Source organism: Pyrus communis, chromosome 17 (genome assembly GCF_041283825.1).
Source record: "Pyrus communis isolate YQ-2024b chromosome 17, ASM4128382v1, whole genome shotgun sequence".
NCBI classification, from domain to species: Eukaryota; Viridiplantae; Streptophyta; class Magnoliopsida; order Rosales; family Rosaceae; genus Pyrus; species Pyrus communis.
The window spans coordinates 1,686,460-1,712,432 of record NC_142581.1 but is presented as its reverse complement, the minus strand read 5'-3'; the positions used below and the strand labels follow the sequence as shown (position 1 = coordinate 1,712,432).

General features: G+C 38.7%; 4 protein-coding genes across 6 annotated transcripts; all 4 read left to right on the top strand.

Moving 5' to 3' along the window:
* The first annotated feature begins 426 nt into the window (after positions 1-426).
* LOC137708459 (glycosyltransferase BC10-like) lies at positions 427-4,766 on the top strand. Its single transcript, XM_068447543.2, has 11 exons — positions 427-1,083; positions 1,198-1,311; positions 1,793-1,893; positions 2,023-2,094; positions 2,373-2,454; positions 2,593-2,673; positions 3,083-3,121; positions 3,312-3,377; positions 3,490-3,639; positions 4,021-4,149; positions 4,252-4,766. The coding sequence occupies exons 1-11, from the start codon at positions 844-846 to the stop codon at positions 4,282-4,284; spliced, it is 1,107 nt and encodes a 368-aa protein (XP_068303644.2). The 5' UTR covers positions 427-843; the 3' UTR covers positions 4,285-4,766.
* Positions 4,767-10,175: 5,409 nt separating this feature from the next.
* Positions 10,176-14,055, top strand: LOC137708365 (putative galactinol--sucrose galactosyltransferase 5). Its single transcript, XM_068447422.2, has 4 exons — positions 10,176-11,680; positions 12,473-12,650; positions 12,733-13,100; positions 13,335-14,055. The coding sequence occupies exons 1-4, from the start codon at positions 10,487-10,489 to the stop codon at positions 13,893-13,895; spliced, it is 2,301 nt and encodes a 766-aa protein (XP_068303523.2). The 5' UTR covers positions 10,176-10,486; the 3' UTR covers positions 13,896-14,055.
* Positions 14,056-15,054: 999 nt separating this feature from the next.
* On the top strand, positions 15,055-18,373 carry LOC137707876 (uncharacterized). Its single transcript, XM_068446809.2, has 3 exons — positions 15,055-15,577; positions 16,485-16,700; positions 17,086-18,373. Exons 1-3 carry the CDS (start codon positions 15,245-15,247, stop codon positions 18,193-18,195), a joined length of 1,659 nt encoding a protein of 552 aa, XP_068302910.2. The 5' UTR covers positions 15,055-15,244; the 3' UTR covers positions 18,196-18,373.
* Positions 18,374-19,279: 906 nt separating this feature from the next.
* Positions 19,280-25,737, top strand: LOC137707725 (zinc finger CCCH domain-containing protein 41). Of its 3 annotated transcripts, none has more exons than XM_068446633.2 (5): positions 19,280-19,635; positions 20,247-21,100; positions 22,375-23,574; positions 23,875-24,222; positions 24,909-25,737. In XM_068446633.2, exons 2-5 carry the CDS (start codon positions 20,297-20,299, stop codon positions 25,380-25,382), a joined length of 2,826 nt encoding a protein of 941 aa, XP_068302734.2. In that variant the 5' UTR covers positions 19,280-19,635; positions 20,247-20,296; the 3' UTR covers positions 25,383-25,737. The 3 variants fall into 3 exon arrangements, with proteins under 3 accessions (XP_068302734.2, XP_068302735.2, XP_068302736.2); XM_068446634.2 differs by having other exon boundaries at positions 19,291-19,635; positions 20,223-21,100; XM_068446635.2 differs by having other exon boundaries at positions 19,291-19,635; positions 20,214-21,100.
* The last annotated feature ends 236 nt before the right edge of the window (positions 25,738-25,973 follow it).

Genomic DNA, 25,973 nt, shown 5'->3' with positions numbered 1-25,973 from the left:
AAACCATCCGCGGGAGACATGACCACAACAAGCTGCAATGAACTACGATTTAGTATTAAACTCATTATAAACACAAATTGTTCTTGGCGTCTCACACATGTAACCAAGTAAATGCAAGGATTTCATCAAACTGACTAATCACATGCAAATTCAGAGACAAATTCAATAAAAGAGTTCTTGCGCATGTAACCAAGTGAAGACGAGAATTTACCAAATCGACTAATCACATAGGAACTCAGACATAATTTTCAATGAAATAGTTCTCGTACATGTAACTAATGAAATAATTCTCGTAACAAGATAATCAAGTAAAGACGAGATATCGCTAAACCAACTAGTAATCCACAATTTAGGCAAACAGAAAAGGAGAAAACACTATCTTTGGCAGAAATCAAACAAATGTAAAAGGCACAATAAAGTGTTGCTATTCCATCCCACATCGCACGCAACCCTGTCAACTACCATTAACACTTCCCAACTTTATGACAACGACCTGCGTACCAAGAATATCACAAAAATGGAAGTCCCACCTTCCACTTGCAAACGCTGAAATCCCATTCACTCTCTTAATTCAGCTTAATCTCTACTTCTACTTCTTCTGGGTCTCTAGAATTCTCTTCAAAGCTACGAGCTTTAAGCATTAAGCAGCTTAATTTAGCTTAATTACGTTGATAGTCCTCCACCGCTACGAAATCCCAGAATCCAGAGCTTGAAGGAAGCGGATCTGGATTCTGGGTTTCACGTGGAAGAACGAAAGATGAGAGCTTGAGCTACTTCTGAAGCTTTTCCTTTGGGAGCTGAGAAAGTGCTTGATGCAAAAGCAGCTTGTTAGTTAAGTGATTAATGAAGCGGAAGGCGGGTCCGCAGAAAGCGCAGCACAAATGGAAGAGGAAGCTGTTCACTTTGATTCTGGTGGGGATCTGCTTCGGGACGTTGGTGCTGCTGATGCACACTCAGTACAGTCGGATTATGAAGCTCGCTTCGTTGCGAAATTCTCAGCAAAATCAACGGCCCAAGATCGCCTTCTTGTTCATCGCTCGCAATCGCATTCCGTTGGACATTCTTTGGGATGTTTTCTTTCAGGTACTTAATTTATTAATTACTTGTTTTTTAATCTAATTGCGTGATTAGGAGTGTAATTAGTTTGGCATTTTGTATTAAAGATAGAGCTTTTGTTGTTTTTGTTTTTGGTTGCAGGGAGGGGAGAGTAGGTTTTCGATTTATGTTCACTCAAGGCCGGGGTTTCTGTTCAACAAGGCCACCACAAGATCGGTTTTTTTCTTGGATCGTCAAGTCAATGATAGTATACAGGTGGGAGTTACTATTCTATTTCCTAACTTGAATTCTTAATTTGGAAATGCAATGTCATTTGTATCATAAGCACTTTTTCTAGAAGTGCTTTTGTTAGATACAATGTCGTGTGTATCATAATTGCTTTTCTAAAAGCACTTTTATTAGAAAAACTTGAAATTTTAATTGAAACTCCAAGTGGAAGTGCTTCTTGAAAAAGCACGTGGAAGTGCCTCTGTAGAAGCACCTCTCCTGGAAGTGCTTCTATGACCCTGACCCAAAAGCGCTTATAGTGTCTTTAGTTATTCCAGAAGCACAGTCCTAACCATGCTTGTTGGATGCCGGAAATGTTTGAATTTGTTTCTTGGCTTCTTATCGAATAACTGATAAATTACAGGGATTGAGATTAGATAGGTATGACTTTATGAGCAATGTGAATTCAGATGATTTCTTTTTTCGTGACTTTTATTGCGATTGTTATATTTATTTCATTCCATACCAGGTAGATTGGGGAGAAGCAAGCATGATTGAGGCAGAACGCATATTACTAAGACATGCACTCGGGGATCCTCTTAATCAACGCTTTGCCTTTGTTTCTGATAGGTGAAGATTGTCTTGACGTTTTTTCCCCCTAGGTTGCGGTCGCATAAATTTTGGTCTGCTAGTTTCTTTTCATAAATATGGTGATTTTTTATCGTCTAACAATATTTCAGTTACTTGATCTCTTTTCAGCTGCATTCCCCTTTACAATTTCAGCTATATATATGACTACATCATGTCAACGAGAACCAGTTTTGTAGACAGGTGAATAAACCAAATCAAATATGCATTATGTATATTTGAAAGAATTGCTTGTCTGTGGTCTGCGGTTCTCAACCAATATCTGCGTTTATATAATTGAAATTTGGGTTTCATCTTCATAGTGTATACATAGTATAAGTGAGCTGCATCTCAATGTGAATCTATTTTGTAATGAATCATTTTTTGTTATCACCTAAAAATTTGTACGATTCTGTATGTTTGTATCTTACTTATGACAGAAAGTTTTGAAAGCGTATTTAACTTTTAACTTTTGGGAGCAGCTTTGCTGATACGAAAGAGGCCCGCTACAATCCAAAAATGCATCCTGTTATTCCTGCTCATAACTGGAGAAAAGGATCACAGGTATAGATCGTATGATGGATTAATTGCCTCTTGAATTTCAGTGCAACACTAAATAGAAAACCTAATAAGTGCTTATTTCTGTTATGCAAGTTTCCTACAGTTCATCTTATTTTTGTTGTGTTATTTTTCCCACTGCAGTGGGTTGTCTTGACCAGGAAGCATGCAGAGGTTGTAGTGAAAGACGATAGAGTCTTTCCTATGTTTCAATTGCATTGCAAGGTACTTCGTCTTTTAATTGTTGTATGACCATTTACAGTTACAGCTTTTTTGGTTATTCCCGTAAACATGGTATCATTGTGAGATAATCCATAGATATATCATATACGATTATTGAATATAAATATCATAGAACGATGACTGCTTTTTATCAACTAGAAAAGTCGGTATATATTGTTAAACTTTCCATTAGAACTTCAAATAAAGTCACCTACATGTGTGTTCCTAATGGACACGAAAAGCTTTACTCCGTGTTGGAAAGACATTCTTCAATGAGCTTCTGCATTACCGGTTGACACGTTACCTTATTTTTCCTTTCTTTGTAATCTTATCAAGTTCCTTTTAAACATTGATGCTTTTGTTTGTTTTTTTTCCTCGTATTTGACATGTTCTATGTGTGTAAATCGTGCAGACAAAATCGCTTCCTGAGTTTTGGCGGAATCGTCCCATTGTAAGTGCTCTTATTCATCTTGGAAACAAGTAAACTTTTAATTCGACTACCACATCTGCTTCCTGGTCAAAGCAGTAAGGCACCAATACTCACTTCTTGAAATACCAAAAATTCTAACGTAAATTTGCAGACACTGCTTTCAAAAGATGAAGTTTGATTTTGTATTCTGATCATTTATGCAATTATGCAGCCCGCTGATACATCCAAGCAGCACAATTGTATCCCGGACGAGCATTATGTTCAGACATTACTGGCTGTAAGATAAATTTCCCACTCTTTCTTTTGGAGAGATAAAAAAGCGGTGATGGTAGCTCTTTTCATCGCCATAATAGTTTGGCTCTCTAAGAAAGCTATATTTTAAATTTCAGCAACAAGGCCTTGAGGGAGAACTCACACGTAGATCGCTGACACACACGGCATGGGATTTATCATCCTCTAGAAACCGTGAACGCCGTGGATGGCACCCTTTGACTTACAAATTTTCAGATGCTACTCCCATGCTTATTAAATCTATAAAGGTATATATCTGTTTTTCTTGTTCATTCCTAACCATTATGTTAAACCATCCAAGTCATTAAGAAACCTTTTAGCGGTAGTTATCAGGCACAAAGTTATTCTAGTACCTGGCTTAATGGCAGGAAAATAATACAGTCAAGTTGACGGAAAGGACAAGGTTGTCGGACAAAGTTTTTAACCTGTTCATTCACTAATTTTTCACAAGAAATTATACGAGACTAACGGAATCCAAATGTTTCTCGTTCTTTCACAAGTTTTGTGACCATTAAACTCATGCAATGGTCTAAATGTATGCACATCTTTGATATCCGTAGAGATTTTTCCCCGATTGTCATTTGAATTTCATAGTAGCTTTGCAGCTGATTTGACGGATTTATGTTCAGGAGATAGATAATGTCTACTATGAGACTGAGCACCGGAGAGAATGGTGTAGCAGCAAGGGAAAACCATCTCAGTGCTTTCTTTTTGCTCGAAAATTTACCCGGCCTGCTGCTCTCAGGCTTCTTAACACGGTACGTTTCAGAATTAAGTCGTAGTGATCATGTTGGTTTTCTTCGACCTTTACTTTGCCAATACTCATCCTCATCAACATGATTGTGTTTCCGATTTTACAGACTGCACTGGAACTTAACCGGAGCAATGATTAAGTTATTTTCCGCTAAACCGTGTAGTGGATATGCTAGGAATATTGACTAGATTTGCAATGAGAGGAATAAAAGAAAGAGGAGGAGGTGTAAATTTTGTGGGGGTAAGGGTGTTTACTGTGGTATGTATTCTTTTTAGAAACAAGAAAGGACGACCCATGCCAACAAGACTCCCCGCTTTGCGAGGGTCGGGGGAGTGTCTATCGTACAAAATAAAAAGGAAAATAAGAATTACATTGAATAGAATCAACAACAAGAAACCAGTTCATTCTTTTGTTAAGTAGGAACTACAACTCTCCCTATTTCAGATGTAATGGTTAATATTTAGGGTTTGGTCTCTCTTTCAATTTCCTTGGATCTTCCCCAGTACAACCTACCACGAGGTTCCGCCTCAGCAGCCCTGCAGTCGCGGAGCCACCGTGGATTCCTTGTACTCGGTTAACCCAAATAACTTGTATTTTCATTGAAAGGGCAAGTGTTTGATATGCCTCACTAGTTTTCCTTTGTCCGAGAATGACTTGTACTGTTGTACATGAGACCGGGACAGCTCAAAGTGACGATGTCTCAAACTAATAATTCAAACTGCAAACGGCGCGATGCGAGAAAGTTAAAACAGACAATGAGTATAGATTTGAGACGCCGCAAAGTCTCATTTGTGTAAGTCTTAATCCTGTTTACCTGCCCCATTGGCCATTGCCACGAACTTTTGCCCCTGGCCTCCGTTAATTGGATACATGTTAATTAGTTGTCTGCCAACCAAAACCAGCAGATCGATAGAGAAAGAGAATTGGTTTGACTGAGACGGTAAAGATAAGTTTGTTGAAGCTGGTCGGTCGGTGTGGACTAATCACTTTTGACTGACTCATTTTATATGAAATCTTCAGAACCCACTGTTTTGATTTATTAAACTTCAGCATTGCTTCCCCATTTCCGACTTGTAACGAGTGACACCTATGCAAAAAGTAGATGAAATTGTTTAATTATAGAATTTGTTTGGAAGTACTTCTAAAATAGCAGAAAACACTTATTGAAGACGTTTTTTAAACCAACTTTAGTAACACAGGCAAGTAAATCTTAAAAGTGTTTCCTGAAATAAGCATATAATTGATGCTTTTTTCTGAAAGCTTTCCAAGTGTTTTTAGAACCCAAAATGATTTTATCTAGAAACCATTTTCAGTCATTTTAAAAATATGCAAACCAGCCTAAGCTTGTTTATATGGAGAAGTTAGGTGTTGAGAGCCAAAAGAAGCTATTTATCTTATAAGTTTTATGCAGTGTTCAAAATAACGATTTAGATGGGAATATCGATAGATAAATCGATATTGATATTAGTTGTCTACGAATGAAATTATGGAAATTTGCAATGAGTAACTCATTCAAATTTAATCAAAATTAGAGAAAATTTTCTTAAAAAGTTCAAAAGTTTGAAATTTGCAATGAATTATGGCAAAATTGTTGAATATCGTTGATATTTATTGATTTTCCTATATCTCCTTGATATACAAGGAAGTTTACGTTTCACCCCATTTCTATCAATACTTAATTTTTTGGAGAAATATTAAACACTGATTTTATGCAATGTGTATTACAAACCAAACACGTAGACATGCGTTTCATAAAATTATTAAACTTCAAATGTTAACTAATATGTTATAATATTACGAAAAAAGTTAAAGTTCGACTCGAAACTAATTGCAAGGATAAGAGTAGTCCACAACTCTCTCTAACTTTCCGATGAGAGATGGAGTGGACGCCATACGTAACTATTGCTTATGGGATGATAGACGGAATGGAATGGAATATCCAAAAGTGCGTTTACCAAACCAGACCATTTACGTGGGAGACTGTCGGCGGTCCGTCCAGAAATTCCGGATTCTCCAGAAACGACGTAGGCCTGATTTGGTACTGAGGTGATTTTGAAAAAAGCTGGGAGCTGTTTTTGTGTTTGGTAAACATTTAGCTTTAGTTTTTTTTTCATAGTTTTAGGTGAAAAAAAGCCAAAAACAAGAAGCTGCAAAACCCAGCTTTGAAAAACTGGTTTTTTTTCATATCTGTTTTATATAAAAGTTTACTAAACTTTTACAAAAAAGTTTACCAAACATTTTGCTGCTTTATTTCATAGCTGCTTATTTTCACAGCACAGCAGAAGCAGTATTTTTTCAAAGTACAATAATACCAAACCAGCCCGTAGCTTCTCACGTGGCAGAGTCTACGGTGGCAGAGTCAGAAGCAGTATTTACCTCAATTTCTTGCTCGGGAAGTTCGTCCACGGTGGCAGAGTCTAGACATCCCACGTGGCACCAATCAACCATATAGGAGCTTAAGGTCGGTGGAGCTACCTCCTAAGATGTTTACACGTGGCAATAAGGGGCAGTTGGCACTCCATCCGGATTGAACGCGCTTTCAGTAGGAATATTTTTACTTTTTTATTTTAATTTTGTGAAAACAAAATGAAGAGATGACGAGATAAAGGCATGCACTATCAAAAGAATCGGAAAAAAAAAAAAAAATTGAACGAAGGTTGTATTTATTCGGAGAAAAGCTAAAAGAGGGCCAAGATTTTTCACTGTTTTATTTTTTTCGAAAAGTCCAAATAATTTAACTGTTTAAAATTCTGGTTCATCGTAAATTTCGAAATGAAAACCTTCTAAGTTAATTTATATTTAAATTTTTTTTTCGATATGTCATATTTAAATTTAGTATGGAACTCACTTGTCTTTTTATTTAATGGTTTGTGGGTCGAATACATAATATGATGTGAAAAATATAATATTTATTTATTTCTAATTCATTCGTAATAAGTAAACATATAATTAAAGTAGGTACATAATTGCGGATTTATGTTTGTAATGAGTGCTAAAAAAGGGAAGAAAAAAAAAAGAAAGTTGTGAGTTGTGTGCAATTTAAGTGTAAGAAAAAATAAAAACTAACTAAATATGCTTAAGTTTCGAGAAAAAGAAAAACGGAAAAAAAAATCAACGGAGTTCCATTAGCATAATGATGAGGGTAAATAGAGCGATCGGTGATGCATAGAAAGCTAAGTTTAAAATTTGAAACCTACCTTTCAACGTAAATGGAATAAAGGAGATGAAGAAAAACAAAAGGAATCCAAATGTTTAGTATATTGCAAACTCTAGAGCCTAATCACCTCTTCTAGTATATGCTGGGTCCATTGGATTGAGATTCACTCCACATCTATATTCGGATCTGAAAGAACGACATACCTGAACTTCTTAATTTTAAACTTATGCATGGTATCCATTAGTTCATCTTACTGCCCACCTCAAAAAATCAAAAAATTTGAACGGTTTGAATATCTTTCTCTCTCTTGAAGGACCCAGATTTGAAGTGCTTAGGCTTTTAACACATAAATCCAGAGAGAACCTCAACTCCAAATTTCCAACCATACATCATGCCAAAAGCACAAAATGTAAATGTATAGACAGTACAACCCAGGACAAATTAAACTCCAAGTTTCCAAATTGAGATTCATTCTGGATCTTTATGTCCGGAATCCCAATGACCATCTATATCACATAATTTTAATCATAAGGCCTCCATTAGCCAATCAATCTATCCACTTCATAAAACCCAAAAACTTAACAGCTCCGATCTCTTTCTCTCTATCTAAAATGGCCTAAATTTCGATGTCCTCTACACGTTTCCGGAAAGAATCTCAACTCCATATTTCCAGCCATACAGCACCGCAAAAGCACAAAATGTAAAAAGTATATAAAGTATAACCCAGGACAAAACTAAAAGCAAAAACAATGAAGAATATTTTCCAGTTTCCACAAAAGTTCTACAAGGCACGTATTCTCGTTGTTCCCTTAACACTTTACATGCAAAATTCTCTCAGCATTATCATATACCATGCTTTTACTCTTCTCGTTTTTTTCATGGAGATCTTCGTTTGAATTTTGATTACCATTTGTTTGCAAGCCACAGTCAAGCAATAGATCTCGATGCTTAATTAGGGTTTGGAACTTGGAAGTCAAGAATTCTAAATATATAATTACCTTAAAAGGGTGCTAAAGATTTTCTTTTTGTTTCTGCCGGAGGCTTATGGTTAAAGAGAGATTCGTAAAGATTGAATTTGATATATTCTTGACTAGACTGGCTGCAAAATTATGAAGTGTTGTTAGTTTACATGTTATAATTAATGTGGATGAGAGTTATATAGACAATGGTTAGATCCTAAACCCTAAACTCTATTACACGAGTAAATTAATAATACCGCATGACAATGTCACAATTACACTAAATATCTTCTTGAAAAAGTTGATTAAATAACAATATAATGGGATCCGATTAGTGACACTCTTTTTTGTTAACAAGTTTTTACATACACTTTTGTGGGGTCCATGTCATTTCAAAGATCCGAATCGTCTGTCCTTTAGATCTTCCCTCAAAGATCATGTCTACAAAAAATGACTCAAATCTGAAACCATATAACAATTCGATTAAGGGTTTAAAGTTTCTTTATAGAACCGTATTCGTCCATTTTATTCACAACAAGTGAATATCTTAATGGTTTTGGATTTGTCTAATTTTTTTTGCAAGGATGATCTATGAATGATATTCTAAAAGATAAAGAGTTGAATTGTTAAAATTCATCACGGAGTAGGTCTCACAAAAACACATATCAAAAGTTGTGTAAAAACAGAATGCCATAGATCCGCCCCCAAAATAATTTATATCAAGAAATTAAAATACCCGACATTGTGACAAAATGAAACTCCACATAATTGATATCTTTCTCTTTGAATGAGATCTCAATTCTAGCGACAATTTCTTTAGATATCTTACAACTTGAAGCTCTTTCTTTTCCGATATAGTCCCTCCACCACTGCGAGCTCTAATTAGATTTAGGCATGCTACACTTTTTATATAATTTTCTTATCTAGTTGAGGGTCACAGTTGTTGTCCACAAAGTGTTCCTCAATCATTGAAAAAAAAAAATAGTGTTCCTCAATCATGGAAAAACAGAAAATAATCAAATATGTATACAAATGGAATGAATGCCGACCGTATTCAATTACATTAAATCATATTATTTATGTTTTCGATCGTTGCAGTTACATTGCCGTTATGTCCCTAGAAACTTTGACCCCATTTTGCCACTAGATCGTTACGCACAAACGGTTTAAAGACAGTATATTATGTTTTTTTTCCTCTTTGATGGCAATTTAAAGAAAAATTAAGGATGAAATATGGACTTATATTAAAATAAAATAAATATTTATGCCAAGAAATTGATGTGAAGCAGCGACAAGTTCTTGGAGGATAAACCGTTTAATCCATAAAAGAAGACACTAATTATGGCATTGATTGATGTTACATTTGTCAGTTTTTAATTCAATGCATACCGAGATTGATTATTTTCAATGCGTTAAGAACACATCTCGGTACATTAAGTGTCATAATAAAATTCCTTGAATTTTTTTTTTAAAAGTTTCTAATCAATTGTATTATGGCTTAGTGTACCAAACCGTGCTCCTTGACGCTGAATTTTTTTTCTTCCAAAATTAGGAAGAGATTTTTAAGTGTGCTAATACAGAGTGGTACATCATATGTCATTGTACAAGTGAAAGAACAATTGAAAAATAAAACTTCCTCTATTTACGTAAAAACATGTGGTATAGCAGCTCATGTTGTAAAGAATACTAAAATTTTCTCAAAATTAGGAGGTTCTTATGGATAATCTAAGAAAATCCCACTAACAAGTATCACATAAAACCTTATTAAAACTTTCATTTATTTAAATTAAACAAAAGTATACCCCACATCGACATCAGTCGGTTGACTTAGTTAATTTTCTGTTTGAAATGGCGAAGAACTTTAATATATTATATAAAAAATTATTAAATATTCAAACCAAAACTTGGACACTTGCCATTTCAATGGGAGCCATTGAGAGTCGAGACCAACCAAAACTTGGCACTGCCTATAAATCAACCCAAAATATTCACTCACCCATACACCATCACTAAAGTAGCAAGTTTTGGATTTTCCTTCACAAACAAGCAATTGATCACAGATTCTTTCCAATATCTTTCTCTGATTCTCCGCCCTCAAAAACCCTAATCCATTTCTCTATATAAACCCACTCTTCTATCCATCTCACACTAAAACCTAAGCCTAAGATCGATCTCGTCACAAATATATATCGTTCTCGCCCTGTTTCGTAGTTATACGTTCTTCAATGGCTCCAAACTTGAGCAAAGTGATATCCGACGTCAATGGCTCTATGCCGACGTCTTGTTCGTTTAAGCTGGAAAAGTCCAATTTCATGGCAAATGGCCACGTCATCCTCTCGGACGTCCCCAAAAACATCACTCTGATTCCATCCCTCTCCACCGCCGATGGTTGCTTCGTGGGATTCAATGCCCTCGAGGCAAGCAGCCGCCATGTTGTCCCCGTCGGCCAACTGAAGGACATCCGGTTCATGAGCATTTTCCGGTTCAAGGTCTGGTGGACCACCCACTGGGTCGGATCCAAAGGCCGAGACCTCGAGAACGAGACTCAGATCGTTGTCCTTGAGAGCTCGGACTCCGGGAGGCCCTTCGTCGTGCTCCTCCCCATCCTAGAAGGATCTTTCCGCGCTTCCATCCAGCCCGGAAACGAGGACTTTCTCGACATATGCGTCGAGAGCGGCTCCACCAAGGAAACCGCCAGCACCTTCCAGAGCGTGCTTTATCTACACGCCGGTGACGATCCGTTTACTCTTGTCAAAGACGCCGTCAAAGCCGCAAGGGATCATCTGGGAACTTTCAAGCTTCTCGAGGAGAAGACCCCACCTGGCATCGTGGACAAATTCGGCTGGTGCACTTGGGACGCTTTCTATCTTACCGTGCACCCTCACGGCGTCATCGACGGCGTGAGGAAGCTCGTGGAAGGCGGGTGCCCTCCCGGCCTCGTCTTGCTCGACGACGGGTGGCAGTCCATCGCCCACGACTCTGACCCCATCACCCAAGAAGGGATTAATCAGACGGTCGCTGGCGAGCAAATGCCCTGCAGGCTCCTGAAGTTTCAAGAAAATTACAAGTTCAGGGACTATGTGAGCCCCAACAGGGGTGAATCTAGTAAAGGCATGGGTGCCTTTATCAAAGACCTCAAAGAGGAGTTCAAGAGCGTTGATTATGTGTACGTGTGGCACGCGCTTTGTGGGTACTGGGGTGGCGTCCGCCCCAATGTACCCGGCTTACCTGAGGCAGTGGTGGTGGAGCCGAAATTGTCCCCAGGTTTACAGAAGACGATGAAAGATCTGGCCGTTGATAAGATCGTGGCCACCGGAATTGGCCTGGTCCCACCAGAAATAGTTGATCAGATGTACGAGGGGCTCCACTCGCACTTGAATTCTGTCGGGATCGACGGTGTAAAAGTCGACGTTATCCATGTAAGTTGTTTGTTTTTTCTAGTTTTTAATTTTTTTGACTTTTATTGCTAGCTAGATTTTGGTCGTTGCCGTTTCATCGTCACGTAAAATCTGCTAGGTGTCATAATATCTGGGTCCAATCTTATTTAATTCTCCTTTATTTTTTCTTTATGAATAACTGTTTGCTTGTTTTTTTAGTTAGTTTGGAACATTGGCATACACGTCTTATAAAAAATAATTTCTTCACTTATATAATATTGTAAAACATATCATTTTATATTTCGAGTATGTTGAAAAATCTCTTTAGTCTTTATCATGATTTTGGTTTAATCTTTTACTTTGGGAAATGATGGTGTGAGTATTTTAATTTGGTTAGTTTGACTTGTTGGTGGCACGTTCTATCTACTTTTCCATTTTTCTTGTCATAAGAAATTTTCCTTATCTGCGTATTACTTTTGCCTATTAATTAATATAGATGACTGATAATGTTAGTGTAAAACACTAAAAAACAACTTGACTGGCGTGTGTTTTTTTTTTTTTTTTTTTTTTTTTTTTAATTTTTAAATTGATGTCTTCCAGGTTCTCGGGATGAAATGAAATGAAGCTTATTTCTAAAGAACCCTATTACATATACACGTTTTCAGACTTTGATTCCAAATTATTTTTTTATTTAACTCTTGTATAGTGTTTTGATAAGTTTTTATTTATTTTTTAATACGAAAAGAAGCTTATTTCTGAAGAATCCTATTAGTTGCACAAGTTTTTAGTCTCTAATTGTAATTTATTTTGTATTTGTATTTGTGTTGTAAATAGTTGTTGGAGATGCTTTGTGAGAACTATGGTGGGCGTGTGAAGCTAGCAAAAGCATACTTCGATGCCCTAACATCCTCAGTGAGGAAGCACTTCAATGGCAATGGCGTCATTGCAAGCATGGAGCACTGCAACGACTTCATGTTTCTTGGAACAGAAGCAATCACTCTTGGCCGTGTCGGTACGTCTTCTCGTAATTTAATTAATTTAATTACATGTATTATCTTATAATAGCTGATCAATTCCTTTGCGTGTTAATTTAGGTGATGACTTCTGGTGCACGGATCCATCTGGAGACCCAAACGGTACGTTTTGGCTCCAAGGGTGCCACATGGTGCACTGCGCCTACAATAGCTTGTGGATGGGGAATTTCATACACCCTGACTGGGACATGTTCCAGTCGACCCACCCTTGCGCCGCCTTCCATGCCGCCTCTAGGGCCATCTCCGGCGGTCCTATTTATGTGAGCGACGCCGTTGGAAAGCACAACTTTGACTTGCTTAAGACACTGGTGCTGCCTGATGGCTCTATTCTCCGGTGCGAGTACTATGCCCTCCCTACTCGTGATCGTCTCTTTGAGGACCCTCTTCATGACGGTAACACCATGCTCAAAATATGGAACCTCAACAAGGTAACCCTAAGAAACCTATATCTTCTTAATTATTTAGAAAACGTTATTCGTTAAATGTTTATGTTGTTAAACTATGAATTTAAAAAAATTAATATTCTCTATGGACATACCTCGTCAAATTCATAGTTTGAAAAGAAAAATACGACAAAAGAACGTTACTATTTTTGCTAGTTTATCGATATTCTAGACTAATCACGCACTGACCTAATAGTCCTTTTGATACGTATGTAACAGTACACTGGAGTTCTTGGGGCATTCAACTGCCAAGGAGGAGGGTGGAGCCGGGAGACCCGTCGCAACCAATGTTTTGCTGAATTCTCCCACCGGCTGACCACCAAGTTCAACCCCAAAGATATCGAGTGGAAGAGCGGCAAGAATCCGATCTCCGTCGACGGAGTCCAGGCCTTTGCCATGTACTACCACCAGGCCAAGAAGCTAGTCCTAACCAAGCCAAACGAGGATGCAGAACTCTCACTTGACCCCTTCAACTTTGAGCTCATTTTTGTGTCCCCAGTGACTGTTTTATCCGCTAGCAAAAATGTCCAGTTTGCGCCCATTGGCTTAGTCAACATGCTCAACACCGGCGGTGCCATCCAGTCATTCAACGAGGAGGGGAATTCCGTCCAAATTGGGGTCAGAGGCGCTGGAGAGCTGAGAGTATTTGCGTCTGAGAAGCCAACAAGTTGCAGAATTGGTGGAAACGACGTCGCCTTCGAATATGAGCAACAAATGGTCGTAATCCATGTGCCATGGCCTGCTTCTTCCAACTTGTCTAATGTGGAGTACATATTTTAATTAATCTAGATTAAAACTTGGTTATTTATGTTGAGGACCAAGTCTTCTTCGAATTTGGAACTATAATTAAGACCAAGTGACTTGGTATATTTTGAGCAAGCATTCTCTAATTAACGACTGTTTACAATAATTTCAGATAATACAATACTTTTTCTTGTCATTCTTTGGGTAATCTTTGTTGCCGCAAACACTTTTGATTTGATAAAATTCAAGGTATGTCGAAAGTGAAAGTGAATATATGAAGAGATTAGTGATGAAGAAAACCTATTGCTCCTAAATATTCCGTTATGTGGGGTCTGGAAGAGACAAGTTTGTTAATGGATAATCTTGCTTTAAACAAAACGGATGAGGCTTCTTTCCGGATCCTCTTTATGTGGATCCTTGTATCTTAGCCGTTTATCGTATATCGTGCGGTTAGTTTTCGTTAATTACTATTTGTATTTAATTTTAAATAATAAAAGTCAAATGATTTCTAACTGCACGATATACGATGAATGGTTAAGATGTGATGATCTCTAGGATTCCTACAATTTGGATCCGGATGGGATCCAAATCCAAACAAAACAACTTCATTTGTTCTTTCAACATGCCTAATTAGTTTCTCAAATCCAATCTTAGAAGAAGCAAAAGGAGGCGGATATTTCAGACTGATGCCCAACTTAATAAATCAACTCTAAACATTTATATAGTTTCTCAAACAACGGCCAAAACATCGAGCCCCATATTAGCACACTACGTATTCCCCTCTTATCAATAAATATTGTACTTTCCTTCATCAAAAAAAAAAAAAAAGGGCCAAAACATTAGTCAAATGTAATTGAAATAGTTCAGTTCAGGCCGAACCACCTTACGGGATCATAAGACACGTCTTTTGATCTTAGGTTTTTGGCCCAGCACATGGATGCAAGTCTCGTACGAACACCAAAAGGGCTTTCTGGCCCAATAAAAATCCCAAAGGCGAAGTCAAGAGTGACCAAGAAACAAAATAATAAATAAATTAAAAGAAAATTAATAAATAAATACAAACTCTTAGGGAGTGAGGATCTTAGAAATCATCCAATCATATCTATTCATTGTATAATAAGTGATCAATTTTTATCAGATACTATTTATATTTAATTTTAAATAAAAAATTTAAAATAATTTTTCAACGTATAATATACGATGAATCGATATGATTGGAGAATCCAAAATCCGGACGAAGAGGACCTCCTCAAGCAAGTTAAATCATAACTTCGTCGAACTTCAATATAATATCAATTTCCCAAAACCCGAAAAGGAGCATCCAAAATCTCGGCCCGCGGTTTGATTTCCTCGATGAGCACGACGTCGTTTATGGACAAGCAGTAATGGATCTGTCGCAGGGATCAGCGCAGCAGCAGCACCACCAGAACGACGACTTCATCAACCTGATGAAGATTGACAGCAGCACCAGCAACAGCCACCGCGAAGGCGGAGGAGAAGAAGAGTATCAGGTCGGCGGGGGCGGCCATGGAAGTGGGATTTACAACAAGGAGAATCAGGAGATGCTTCCCAGCTACGATTTCCAGCCGATTCGCCCCGTCGTCGGTGCTTCTTCTCTGTCGCCAAGTTTCGATGCCGCGCCCAATCTTGGAGGAGGAGGACCAACCATGGCTTGGAACTCCGGCGAGTCCAAGTCGAACACTGCATCTCCAATTAGAGTAATAATTTCTTCCATTAACTGCTTAATTTCATGTTTGCATTTGCTTGTAAACTCGTCGTGGTGATCGGAAGTGAATCGGAATCCAAGAGCCTCTTCTGCTCCCTCGATTTTTAGTTGGACTTGAATCTAACTTTTAAAGTTGGCTGCTCGGTAGATTATATCGTCACCAATCAACGTTTAAGTAAGAATTATTGACCTAATTGAATCTGCAGTTTCTGTAAACCTACATTAGTTTGCTTGGGAAATTGAGTGATCAGTCAGTTGAGTAAGAACAATTTCATAAGTAGGCAGTCAATACATCATAGGGATTCGACGTAAGAACGGAGTGCCGGCTGTCGAATACCTGACGCACTCCCCGTCCTCCTTTATCCGGGCTTGGGACCGGCGGCGTAAGTAGGCAGTCAATACATTCATCAGTATTTAAGATTGGGAATTTTGTCAGTTCCTGGCTGTTTTTACCAGCCAAACTAGCAAGGATCAAGAGAGTATTACTTACTTAAAAGCTACAAAATGTTAGGCGACGGAGGCTTTTCAGTTAGTTATGTTTGATTTCTTTCGGAAGTGAGATTCTGTATGGTTGTGTTTGATGTTAGCATATTGAAATTTTGTGTTTGTTGTTAATGGAGGATTGTACCGAATTTTCCCAAGGGCAGAGTATGCCCTAGCATGGCAGCTTTTTGATTGATCTTGAAGCTTTTTGGTTGATCTTGTTTCTGTTGATGTTATTATTTAGGAGTAGATTGGTCGTAGTTGATGCTATTGGAAGTATTAATATATTGTCTACCATGATGGGCTTTTATCCATGTTGTGTACAATCCGAAAGGGATATATGATCGATAACTGTAAGTGGGCTTTACCATGTGGTTTATTTACATTTGCATGGTGCTATTCCTTGTTTTCTACAGAATTATGGGTCAATGGATTCCCTTGAACCTGCAAAACTTGTTTTAGAGAAGGACCGCAATGTCGTAATTCTGTCGGAGATTGACCAGACCATGAAGAAGCATGCTGATAATTTGCTACATGTGCTGGAAGGTGTTAGTGCACGACTAACACAACTAGAGAGCAGAAGCCGCAATCTTGAGGATTCTGTCAATGATTTGAAGGGTATTCTTAGAGATGTATGTTGCCTCTTTACCCTTCTTTTTGGTGCGAACTTAACATATGGTTGCATTTGGTGTTTCGTCAAATATCTCTGTTCATCTGGAATTCTTTCAAATAGCATTGGCAGTATGATTGATGCATATGCAGGACCACTATTAGTTTTTACCCTGTCTGTGTGCCACTGCATGTCACTTATAATCTCAGAACTAAATAGAGAGGGTAGAAGCAAAGTTGCGCATCCCCCATGCTTTACTAAACCTGAAATTCTTAAAAACTTTCGATCTTCTAGGCATTTAAATTGATTGGTTTTTGCAAACATTTTAACCTAACAAGTTTACCAGTGAGCATGTACTGCTATATTGAGCATTCTTCTTTCTTTGGTTTTTCCAACATCACACACAGGTGCAAACAGATGTTAAGGATTTGAAGGATGCGCAAGAAATGGTAGAACTGAATCTTGCAAGGATACAAGTATCAAATACAAGGATAGACCCTCAACTGGAACCTCAGAATGCTGGACAACGACATACTGAGCAGACAGCCGCCTCCGCTCCTCAACATTCTCAGCAACAAATTCATCCCCCCATGAACCTTCCTCCCTCACTTCCTGGTGTTTCTCATCCAAATGCTCCTCCCCAACCTATCCCCCAAAATGTACCACATGCAGTTCAACTTCCAAATCAGTTTTCTCAGAACCAGATCCCTCCCGTCCCTCAGAGAGACCCTTATTTCCCAGCGCCTGGTCAAACTCAAGAAGCCCCAAATCATCAATACCAATTACCTCCAGGTCAGCAGCCTGCTCCCCTTCCTCCAGTGCCAACGCATCAACAATTTCAACCTACCACTCAACCACAGTATTCCCAACCGCCACCCCAGCTGCCTCAACAGCACCCTTCACTTGCACCTGTTAATCCCTCTCAAATCCAGCCTACATTAGGCCACCACACTGAAGAGTCGCCTTATATCCCTTCCCAGAACTACCCACCAATTCTTCGCCAGCCACCTTCTCATACACCCAGTGGTCACCCTCCTTCCCAACAGTATTACAGTCCAGCTTCAAATGCATATGAGCCACCTTCTAGCAGACCCAGTGCAGGGTATCCTTCTGGGTATAACCCTCCATCTGGGCTTGGTGAGTCATACCAATACGGTGGACCACCTTCTCAATATGGCGGTAGCTCCTCAATGAAACCACAACATCACTCTTCTTCTGCTACAGCTCAAAGTGGAGGCAGTGGTTACCCACAGCTCCCAACTGCTCGGGTGCTACCACATGCCAACCCTACGCCATCTGGGGCGGGTGGCAGTTCACCTTCATCCGGTAGTGGAAGCAGGGTAGCCATTGATGATGTGATTGACCAAGTGGCAACTATGGGTTTCTCCAGAGACCAAGTTAGGGCTGCAGTTCGGAAGCTGACAGACAGTGGCCAGTCAGTTGATCTCAATGTGGTGCTAGATAAGTTGATGAACGACGGGGATGTTCAGCCGCCCCGAGGTTGGTATGGCCGATAGTATGGTGTGGGTTTCGGACCGATGTACATGAAGTATCACTTGTTCCTTGATTACCTATCGCTCGGAACTTGGGAGACTACAACCCTTTATGTGCTTTGCTTTTTGTCTTATATTTTCATCTCTTACTCTATATAACCACCTCTCAATACACAATTTCTTTTTTTGGTGTGGGTGCAAATATTAGTATTGCCGATTTTCCCTTTTCTATTTTTTGTATTTTTTTGTAGATTTTTTTTATTATTCGTAACTATTCTAATATATACTAGAAGGGGTCGAATTCGATTGGAAGGAAGGGTAGATGTTCTGATCAACTGATTTAACTCTAACCGGAAGGATGGAGGCACAGTGTGTTTTGGTCAACTGACTTAGTTTAACTCTAACCGGAAGGACGGAGGCACAGTGTGTTTTGGTCAACTGACCTAACTCCGACGAGAAAACGTATGTATTAAGGTGCCATTAAGAAAACAAGGAAAAGAGATTCCTTGGTTAGCAAAATAAAGGAAGAATCATTGTCCCCGATTGAGATGGGCCGCCGGTGTTGGTGGGACTGAAAGTTGTTTTCCAAGAAAGAAGAACAAGTTACAAAGTAATGATAAAATATGAAAACGAGAGTCTCGATGCCATGAATAGTTGGTCTGGTAGGAGAATATTTTTAGTGTGATGGAATCACGATATGAAATACTAAGTGTCATAATATAAGTGATTGAATTTTTTCTAAGTTTTCAACTAATTGCATAATTACACTTGGCGTATCAACTGTATCTTTGGCGCACAGAAAAATTTCTCATCCAGTAGTATATGATCTTCACCTAATTAGCGTAAGTCTTAGTTTGATTTTCATGGTTATGATAACGGATAACGATATGCATTTGTAGTAGGTTCGATTTTTTTATTTTTTTATTTTTTAAAAGGGCTAAAATTTGAACCCGAGATTTTAAGTGCAAAACTGAAGCTCTATATGCTACTACTTTTGCCATGGGTGTTTTGTTACATCTGATTTGTCAAAAAAACGTTTTGGGACACATTCATAATTTTAATAAACATTATGGTAGAAAATTGCAATTTTGCAACTATTTTTCGTCCCCACATTATTTCACGTATTCCAAATTTTGGTACAGTGTCGTCTCTCTCGGAAATTCTGTTTGCTCGACAGAAGCTCTCCAAACCCCCCAAACAAGTCACAGTCGCAAAACCCCTCTCTCCTCTCGCATTTACTCCCCCGCCAAATCCCTCTCCTCTCTCCCACTTGATAAACCCCCTTCGATTACCACTTTTTTACGATCCTTGCCCCTCACCCCCTTCCTTCTGCAGCTATGTATCTTCCGTAAATTTTCATCCATGCCCTCGGCGCATTGCTCCCCGCTGCGTATCGTAGCTGAACCAATCCCTGTGCGTGAAGCTTCAGGAGGCATTTGTTGCTCGATTCTTCTGCAACAATCTGTAAGATTTTATGCTTATTTATTTGATTTTGTTTTGCTGTTCGTTCTAAACCTAAATTTTCATCGCTTAATCCAATTCGCAGGGTTAAATTGTGTTGATTGTATTAGATTACGTATCGTTTTGTTCTAATTGTGAAAGCCTCTGGGTTTTAGGAGCTTAATTTGGTAGCGCCTACCAATATGTATAAAGTTGCATTTAGTTATTGGTTGGTGATTGTTTTTTGGGTGTTCGGTATCTTGATCGTTGCTTTGGGCATCAAACATTTCGTTAGAATGTCAATTGTTCGACGATCATCGCTCATTTTTTGAATGATTAGTGAAGAGAAGTACTGAAATTGAGTGCAATTCTCGTCTATGAAAGTTCGATTATTTCAGGGTGGCAGTTAAGTAGCTTATAAATTTGCGCTGGCACGTGTATGTCTATTGCACAATGTGTATTAAGTTGATATGATTATGGTGCAAGGATTTCAGTGTGTGGGCACTTCAACTGTTTTTCGTGTCTGATTTGTATTTTCTGTTAAACGGAGATGATTGTCCGTTCTGATTACTTTCATTTTTATTTTTGTCTTTCTTGGAAAGTAAATTTAGGTTCTTTTGCTGGAATATTTGTAGGCAAGCAAGTGATTTGGTTTCTACACTGGGAAACTGGAACTATTGGTGGCATGAGCCAACGTTCTAGTGATTTCGAGGGATCAATGGAGTTAAAAGTTTCATCTCCAAAACCTGGGGGTCTTTCCCCTTCTGATTGCAGTAGTGATCCTGAGGAGAAGGAAGTAAGTGATGATGATGATGACGATCGAAACCACAAGCATCGTAGACGAGATACTCGCTCTCAGTCTTCGGAGAGAGATACATTTGATCAAGTCACAACAAGGCCATTCAGAAAGCGAAACAAACCTTTTGTAAATGGGAACTCTTTTAGAGATAATGACTCTCAAGCAAGTACACCATGGAGAAATCACAATTCCACTGACTTTTCTGTAAAATTTGATAAAAGACGCCCGGGATCAGCATCACTGCCTCGAGCACCTTTTGATTTAAATCAAAGAATCCGGGCAAACCAAGCATTTCCTGGAGACCTTGGTCCTGGTAGGGGAAGAGGACGGGACTTTGGATCATGGAGCCAACGCGGTCCTAGGTTCAACTCAGATCTTGCTTCTCAAATGGTTCATCAGGGCTCCATCCGTCCGAGTCTTTTTGCTGGGCGTGGATTGCCAAATGTTTCTGGTGCACAAAGTGGATCCTGGAATGCATTTGGATTGATTCCAGGAATACCAAATGGTTCCATGGACACACTACATTCCATTGGCTTGCAAGGAACACTCAGACCACCAATCCATTCTTCATTAAATATGGGGATTCCTCGCCAAAGATGTAGAGACTTCGAGGAGCGTGGATTTTGTCTCAGAGGGGATGTGTGCCCAATGGAGCATGGTATGAATCGGATTGTTATTGAAGATGTCCAGGTACATTTACATCTTTCCTGTTACTTGAACATCTGTTGCATATTTGACACTGCACAATGACTTGAAAAGTAGGGGAAAATTATTTTGTGGCAAAGCATCTTTAGACTGAGGATCACTCCACATCTACTGGGGTTCATATTCACCTTAATGTAGCACTTTTTTATTGGCAAATTATAATGTGTTATTTATCAACTTGGCTGCAACTTGAATGATTCAATTTCATGCAAGTACTTTAGAGAGAGAGATGACATGTTTCTGCATTATGTACAGGGACGGAGCTAGATATTTTTTTTGAATGGGGGCATCCTAAAACAACAAAGTAAAATTAAAAAGTTCAACCCAGTATACAAACGAACCACTTGTATGTTATGTCATAATGTTTTATGTTCGTGGAAACCACTGTTCTTTATCAAAAAACAACCAACATTGATAAATCAAAATCATTTTAAAATCCAGCAAAATAATATGCACAAACAAGAAGAAGAAACACGACAAATAGAGCAAGTAAACAAAAATGATAACATAAATCAATTAGAACGAAAAACTCCAAATTACAATACTTACATATATTTAATACAAATCACCCACCTCGACAGTTGAATAGTGATTCTATTAAATACATTTAATTACATGAATTATACTGATCGTCAGATGGTTATTGTATTAAATACATGTAAGTATTGTAGTCAATGCCTACAATCAGGTCCATTATGCTTCTTTTCTATTGTGTATGGCGTAAAATAATGGGTGGGGTGTTGTTGGCAAAATGTAAGTGAATATTCTATTTCAATAGAGTGGTTATTAAGTGAGGTTTTAGCTTGAAAGTTGATACTACATGTACTCTTTTTTGTTTAAGAACCAATGTGAGTGGGGGCATCCGCCCCCAGTAAGCCTAGGGTGGCTCCGTCTATGATTATGTTTCAATATGGTGGACAAGCAAACTTTATCTCTTTTTGTCTGCACCATCAACCGGCTTCTTCCAGTCATTATACCTGACTGTTTAATTATATACTGTAGAAGCATTGGCATGTGCATGCCATATTTTGGCTCTGAAATCTAGTGACTTGATGATCTTTTTTTTTATTTTTTATTATTTATTATTTGTTTTATGTTGTATTCTTTTCTTTTCACAACACAAATGAATCACTTGACTTGAACTCATTCATCATTTAGTTATGCTGGTATTTCTCTTGGATGGAAGTTTCATTATTTTTAAACGTTATTTCTTTGTTGGTCTGTGTTTTTATTGATGTCCTATGTTCTCCCTATTACAGAGCCTTTCCCAGTTCAACCTCCCTGTGTCGATTCCAAGTGCACACTTACTGGGAAAACCCACAGGCCCGGGATGTCTACCATCAGTGAGTGCATCCTCAACTGCATTGATGAATAGCAAAGGCTTTCATGTAAAAACAAGCAAGACTGCTGTCACTGATGATGGCTTGGGCTTGAGTGGTTCATATTCTGGTACTGGTTATGCAGGTGGTGCTGATTTGTATGACCCTGATCAACCCCTGTGGAATAATAACTGTCCTGAAACCTCAAATGCACTTCTAGGCCTGCGATCACCCAGGAATGATGAAACTGAAACCTTGTCGAATGATGCTGATAATGAATTCCCAATTAGAAGCGTTGGGGCAGCTGCCAGTTCACAGAGTACAAGCATGTCTGTGTGGGGTAGAATTGGTAGTTCAAAAAGTAGATTAGATGTGAAGGAGAAAGTTGATCCTGTAATAAATTCTTCAGATTATATTGAGAGTGATACCAAGGAAGCTAAGGAGGCAGTCAACACTCAAACTCCACCACGTCAAGGAAAGCGTATAATTGCAGAAGATTGCCCAAACACCATGGATTCATCACCCCAGACGCCTTTTGATTCCACGTGTAACATTCGGAGATCATCTCAAAAAGCACTCCGTACTCTATTTGTCAATGGCATTCCTCAGAAAAACAACAAAAGGGAGTCTCTTCTTTCTCATTTTCAAAAATTTGGAGAGGTCATTGACATCTACATTCCATCAAATAGTGAACGGGCTTTTGTCCAGTTTTCAAGGAGGGAAGAGGCTGAAGCTGCTTTAAAGGCACCTGATGCTGTAATGGGTAACCGATTTATCAGGTTGTGGTGGGCTAATCGTGATAGCATTCCTGATGAGGGGACAGGCACTCCCAGTATTTTTTCCGGAACTCCCCATGGTGTAACAACTGGTTCAGTGCCACCCCATTCATCTGGTGCTAGTATTAGCAAGGATAATCTTCAGTCTGCAGCTCTAAAGGGTAGTATTGCCCATGCATCTGATGCTTCTCTACCTGCCACTGACAACTCCAAGCCTATCACCTCAAATAGTCCCAAGGCCCCACCTCTGCAAAAAAAGCTAGAGAGTTTGGAGCAGTTGAAGGAGGAACTTCGCAAGAAGCAGGAAATGCTAGCCCAGAAAAGGAATGACTTTCGTCGCCAGTTGGACAAGCTTGAGAAACAAGTAAACCAATTGCCCTTGCCTTGAATGTTTCATTTTCTTGCTAATGTTTTTTAGTACGAGGCATATAATATTTTGGCTTGCTAACTTTCTTATGTTATAAACTTATAACTTATACTACTATATCAATGTGCATTACAATTCTTCTTTGCCAAGACAATCTGTTTTAATGGTTTCGAAGAGGACCCTGAAAGGGGGTTTGAAATTGATGGGTATAAAGATGTCAGCAAAGTTATTAGTGAGGCAGTTATAAAACTATATTCTTTCATTTATCAGTGATTCTCAAGGTTTGACCTTTTGCAGGCTACTGGACCCAAGAGTGAGACTGACACAGAGCAAGCTGCTAAGAGACCCAAAGTGGGAACAACAACCGAAGCTGATAAAGCTGCTACTCCAAGCTCCTCAAATCCTGCTCCTGCGGATGCCATGCATGCTGAGATGACTGATAGGAACAAATCAGAGGAGAACATTGTGTCCGGTAGTCCAAAAACCAGTACACCTGTGATGCTGCAGCAATCTCCTAGCTTGAAGCTGCAGACTATCCGTCCATTGGGACCACTCGGGCCACCTTCTCCTTTCAATAGATATAAATTAGACAACCGTCCTACTGGTTTTATAATTCTTCCTCCTTTACCAGTTGGATTTGCAAATGTAAGTCTCTCTCTCTCTCTCTCTCTGAGATATTCTCTTTTATGGTTGCAATTTCTAATGAGAGAACGCTATGCTCTTGGATGTCTGGTATTATGTAGACATAATCATGAGCAATAAAGCAATGCGTGTGTTTTCTGGTTAGTATGGTAAGATTGAAGGATAGTGACATGAAATGTGGCATTAGGAAAGAAATCAGGTTAACGTAGCAGATGCATAAAATCATTTCTATCAAATGCAAACATGCTAATTTACAACATAAATTGAAGTCATCAGAGACTACTGTACTCATTTACTTTTGGTCTTTGTTTTGTTTAACTTGTCTATTAAAACGAGTATTTTCAAGAAAAAGATTATTAAAGATTTTTGTACAGAAAATGTTAAAAAAGACCCCATCGATTAAGGGGAACTTGTTACAGTGAGAGCCTGCAGTTTGGGGAACTTGTTACAGTGAGAGCCTGCAGTTTTTCTTTCAATTAGGAATTGAAATGTCTTTGACTCTTTCCTTTCCATTAAGTAGCCGACGCCATGCAAGATAGGCTTCTTTTTGTTTCTCTGTTGATACCTTTTTTTCGATATATCCTTCATATTTTCACTTTTATCACAATGCAATGGTCTGGAATAAGTTTGTCTTGATATATTTTATCTATGTACCAATGAAAGGTAAACTGATGTTTTGTTCGTTGCAGGTTGCTATTATGAAGGAACACTTTTCACCCTATGGCGATCTTTCTACTGTGGAATTAGAAGATCTGGAATCCCGTGATTGTGCAAGTGAGTTAGAGGAATCAAAAGATTGCTCAGCTCGTATAACTTTCACTACACGCCGTTCAGCAGAGAGGGCATTTCTCAACGGTAAATGCTGGGAAGGGCACGATCTGAAATTTACGTGGCTGACGTCTAGTATTTCCAGCAATGACCATAGTGGCAGAGAAAACTCTCCATCTACCACTCCTAAGGGGCCATTACTAGCTGATGCTCAGCCTGTTGCAGATAAAGAAGCATGCATTGTTTCCCAGGAAGCTGCTGCATCAGGAAATGGAGAACCGGAACATTGTGAACGAATAAGTGGTGTTGAGCAGGTGGAATCGGATGAACGTGCCGAGTGTAGTCCAAGGGCAACATCAGGCGAGAAAGAGTCATCTCGAGGCGATGCATTGTAATCTAAACGCGGGCTAATTTTCGGACTTGTACAGTCAGGTAAATGCTAAATCGGAGAAATTCTAATTCTTCCAGGAAAACCCTATGCAAATTAGCAATTGTTTAAATTTTTATTTTTCTAGTGTTTATTATTGTACGCAAGGGATCTGTAAAAAGGGAATTGCCTTATTTTTGACATTCACCGGAGGATAGTTGAGTTAAATTGAGTGGTGTATCATGTTCGTCGGTTCGTTGGTCGTCTTTCTCCGTAGATATGTGTAGGAACAAGCAGCAGCTTTAAAGGTGAAAATTTGTGTTGAAACATCTAAATTGGTACATAGAAAAATTACTAGGGATTTTTATTCCCTTTCAGTTTTATTTTACGCAAGTTGATAGATCCACTTCTTTTACTAATTTCTCACTGGATTCCGATGCTATTGCGTTTCTGTTTCTATATATCTGCTCTGTGAAAAAACTACGCTTTAAAAATGAAAGCGTTTTTGATGAAAATCCACGTGTCTCACGTGTGAACAGACTTTGACATAAGGGGTTTGAATCCTAATGTTTTTACTACAGATGATGTCTTTCGACTACCTTATCACCATATATACTAA

Bases quoted from the DNA above. Each gene is read 5' to 3' on its own strand.
- LOC137707876 (XM_068446809.2), top strand. From the start codon at position 15,245: ATGGATCTGTCGCAGGGATCAGCGCAGCAGCAGCACCACCAGAACGAC. The intron at 15,578-16,484 runs GTAATAATTTCT...TGTTTTCTACAG, and splicing joins ACACTGCATCTCCAATTAGA to AATTATGGGTCAATGGATTC. The intron at 16,701-17,085 runs GTATGTTGCCTC...CATCACACACAG, and splicing joins TGAAGGGTATTCTTAGAGAT to GTGCAAACAGATGTTAAGGA.
- LOC137707725 (XM_068446633.2), top strand. From the start codon at position 20,297: ATGAGCCAACGTTCTAGTGATTTCGAGGGATCAATGGAGTTAAAAGTT. The intron at 21,101-22,374 runs GTACATTTACAT...TCCCTATTACAG, and splicing joins TTGTTATTGAAGATGTCCAG to AGCCTTTCCCAGTTCAACCT. The intron at 23,575-23,874 runs GTAAACCAATTG...GACCTTTTGCAG, and splicing joins TGGACAAGCTTGAGAAACAA to GCTACTGGACCCAAGAGTGA.
- LOC137708365 (XM_068447422.2), top strand. From the start codon at position 10,487: ATGGCTCCAAACTTGAGCAAAGTGATATCCGACGTCAATGGCTCTATG. The intron at 12,651-12,732 runs GTACGTCTTCTC...GTGTTAATTTAG, and splicing joins AATCACTCTTGGCCGTGTCG to GTGATGACTTCTGGTGCACG. The intron at 13,101-13,334 runs GTAACCCTAAGA...CGTATGTAACAG, and splicing joins AAATATGGAACCTCAACAAG to TACACTGGAGTTCTTGGGGC.
- LOC137708459 (XM_068447543.2), top strand. From the start codon at position 844: ATGAAGCGGAAGGCGGGTCCGCAGAAAGCGCAGCACAAATGGAAGAGG. The intron at 2,674-3,082 runs GTACTTCGTCTT...TAAATCGTGCAG, and splicing joins TGTTTCAATTGCATTGCAAG to ACAAAATCGCTTCCTGAGTT. The intron at 3,640-4,020 runs GTATATATCTGT...ATTTATGTTCAG, and splicing joins TGCTTATTAAATCTATAAAG to GAGATAGATAATGTCTACTA.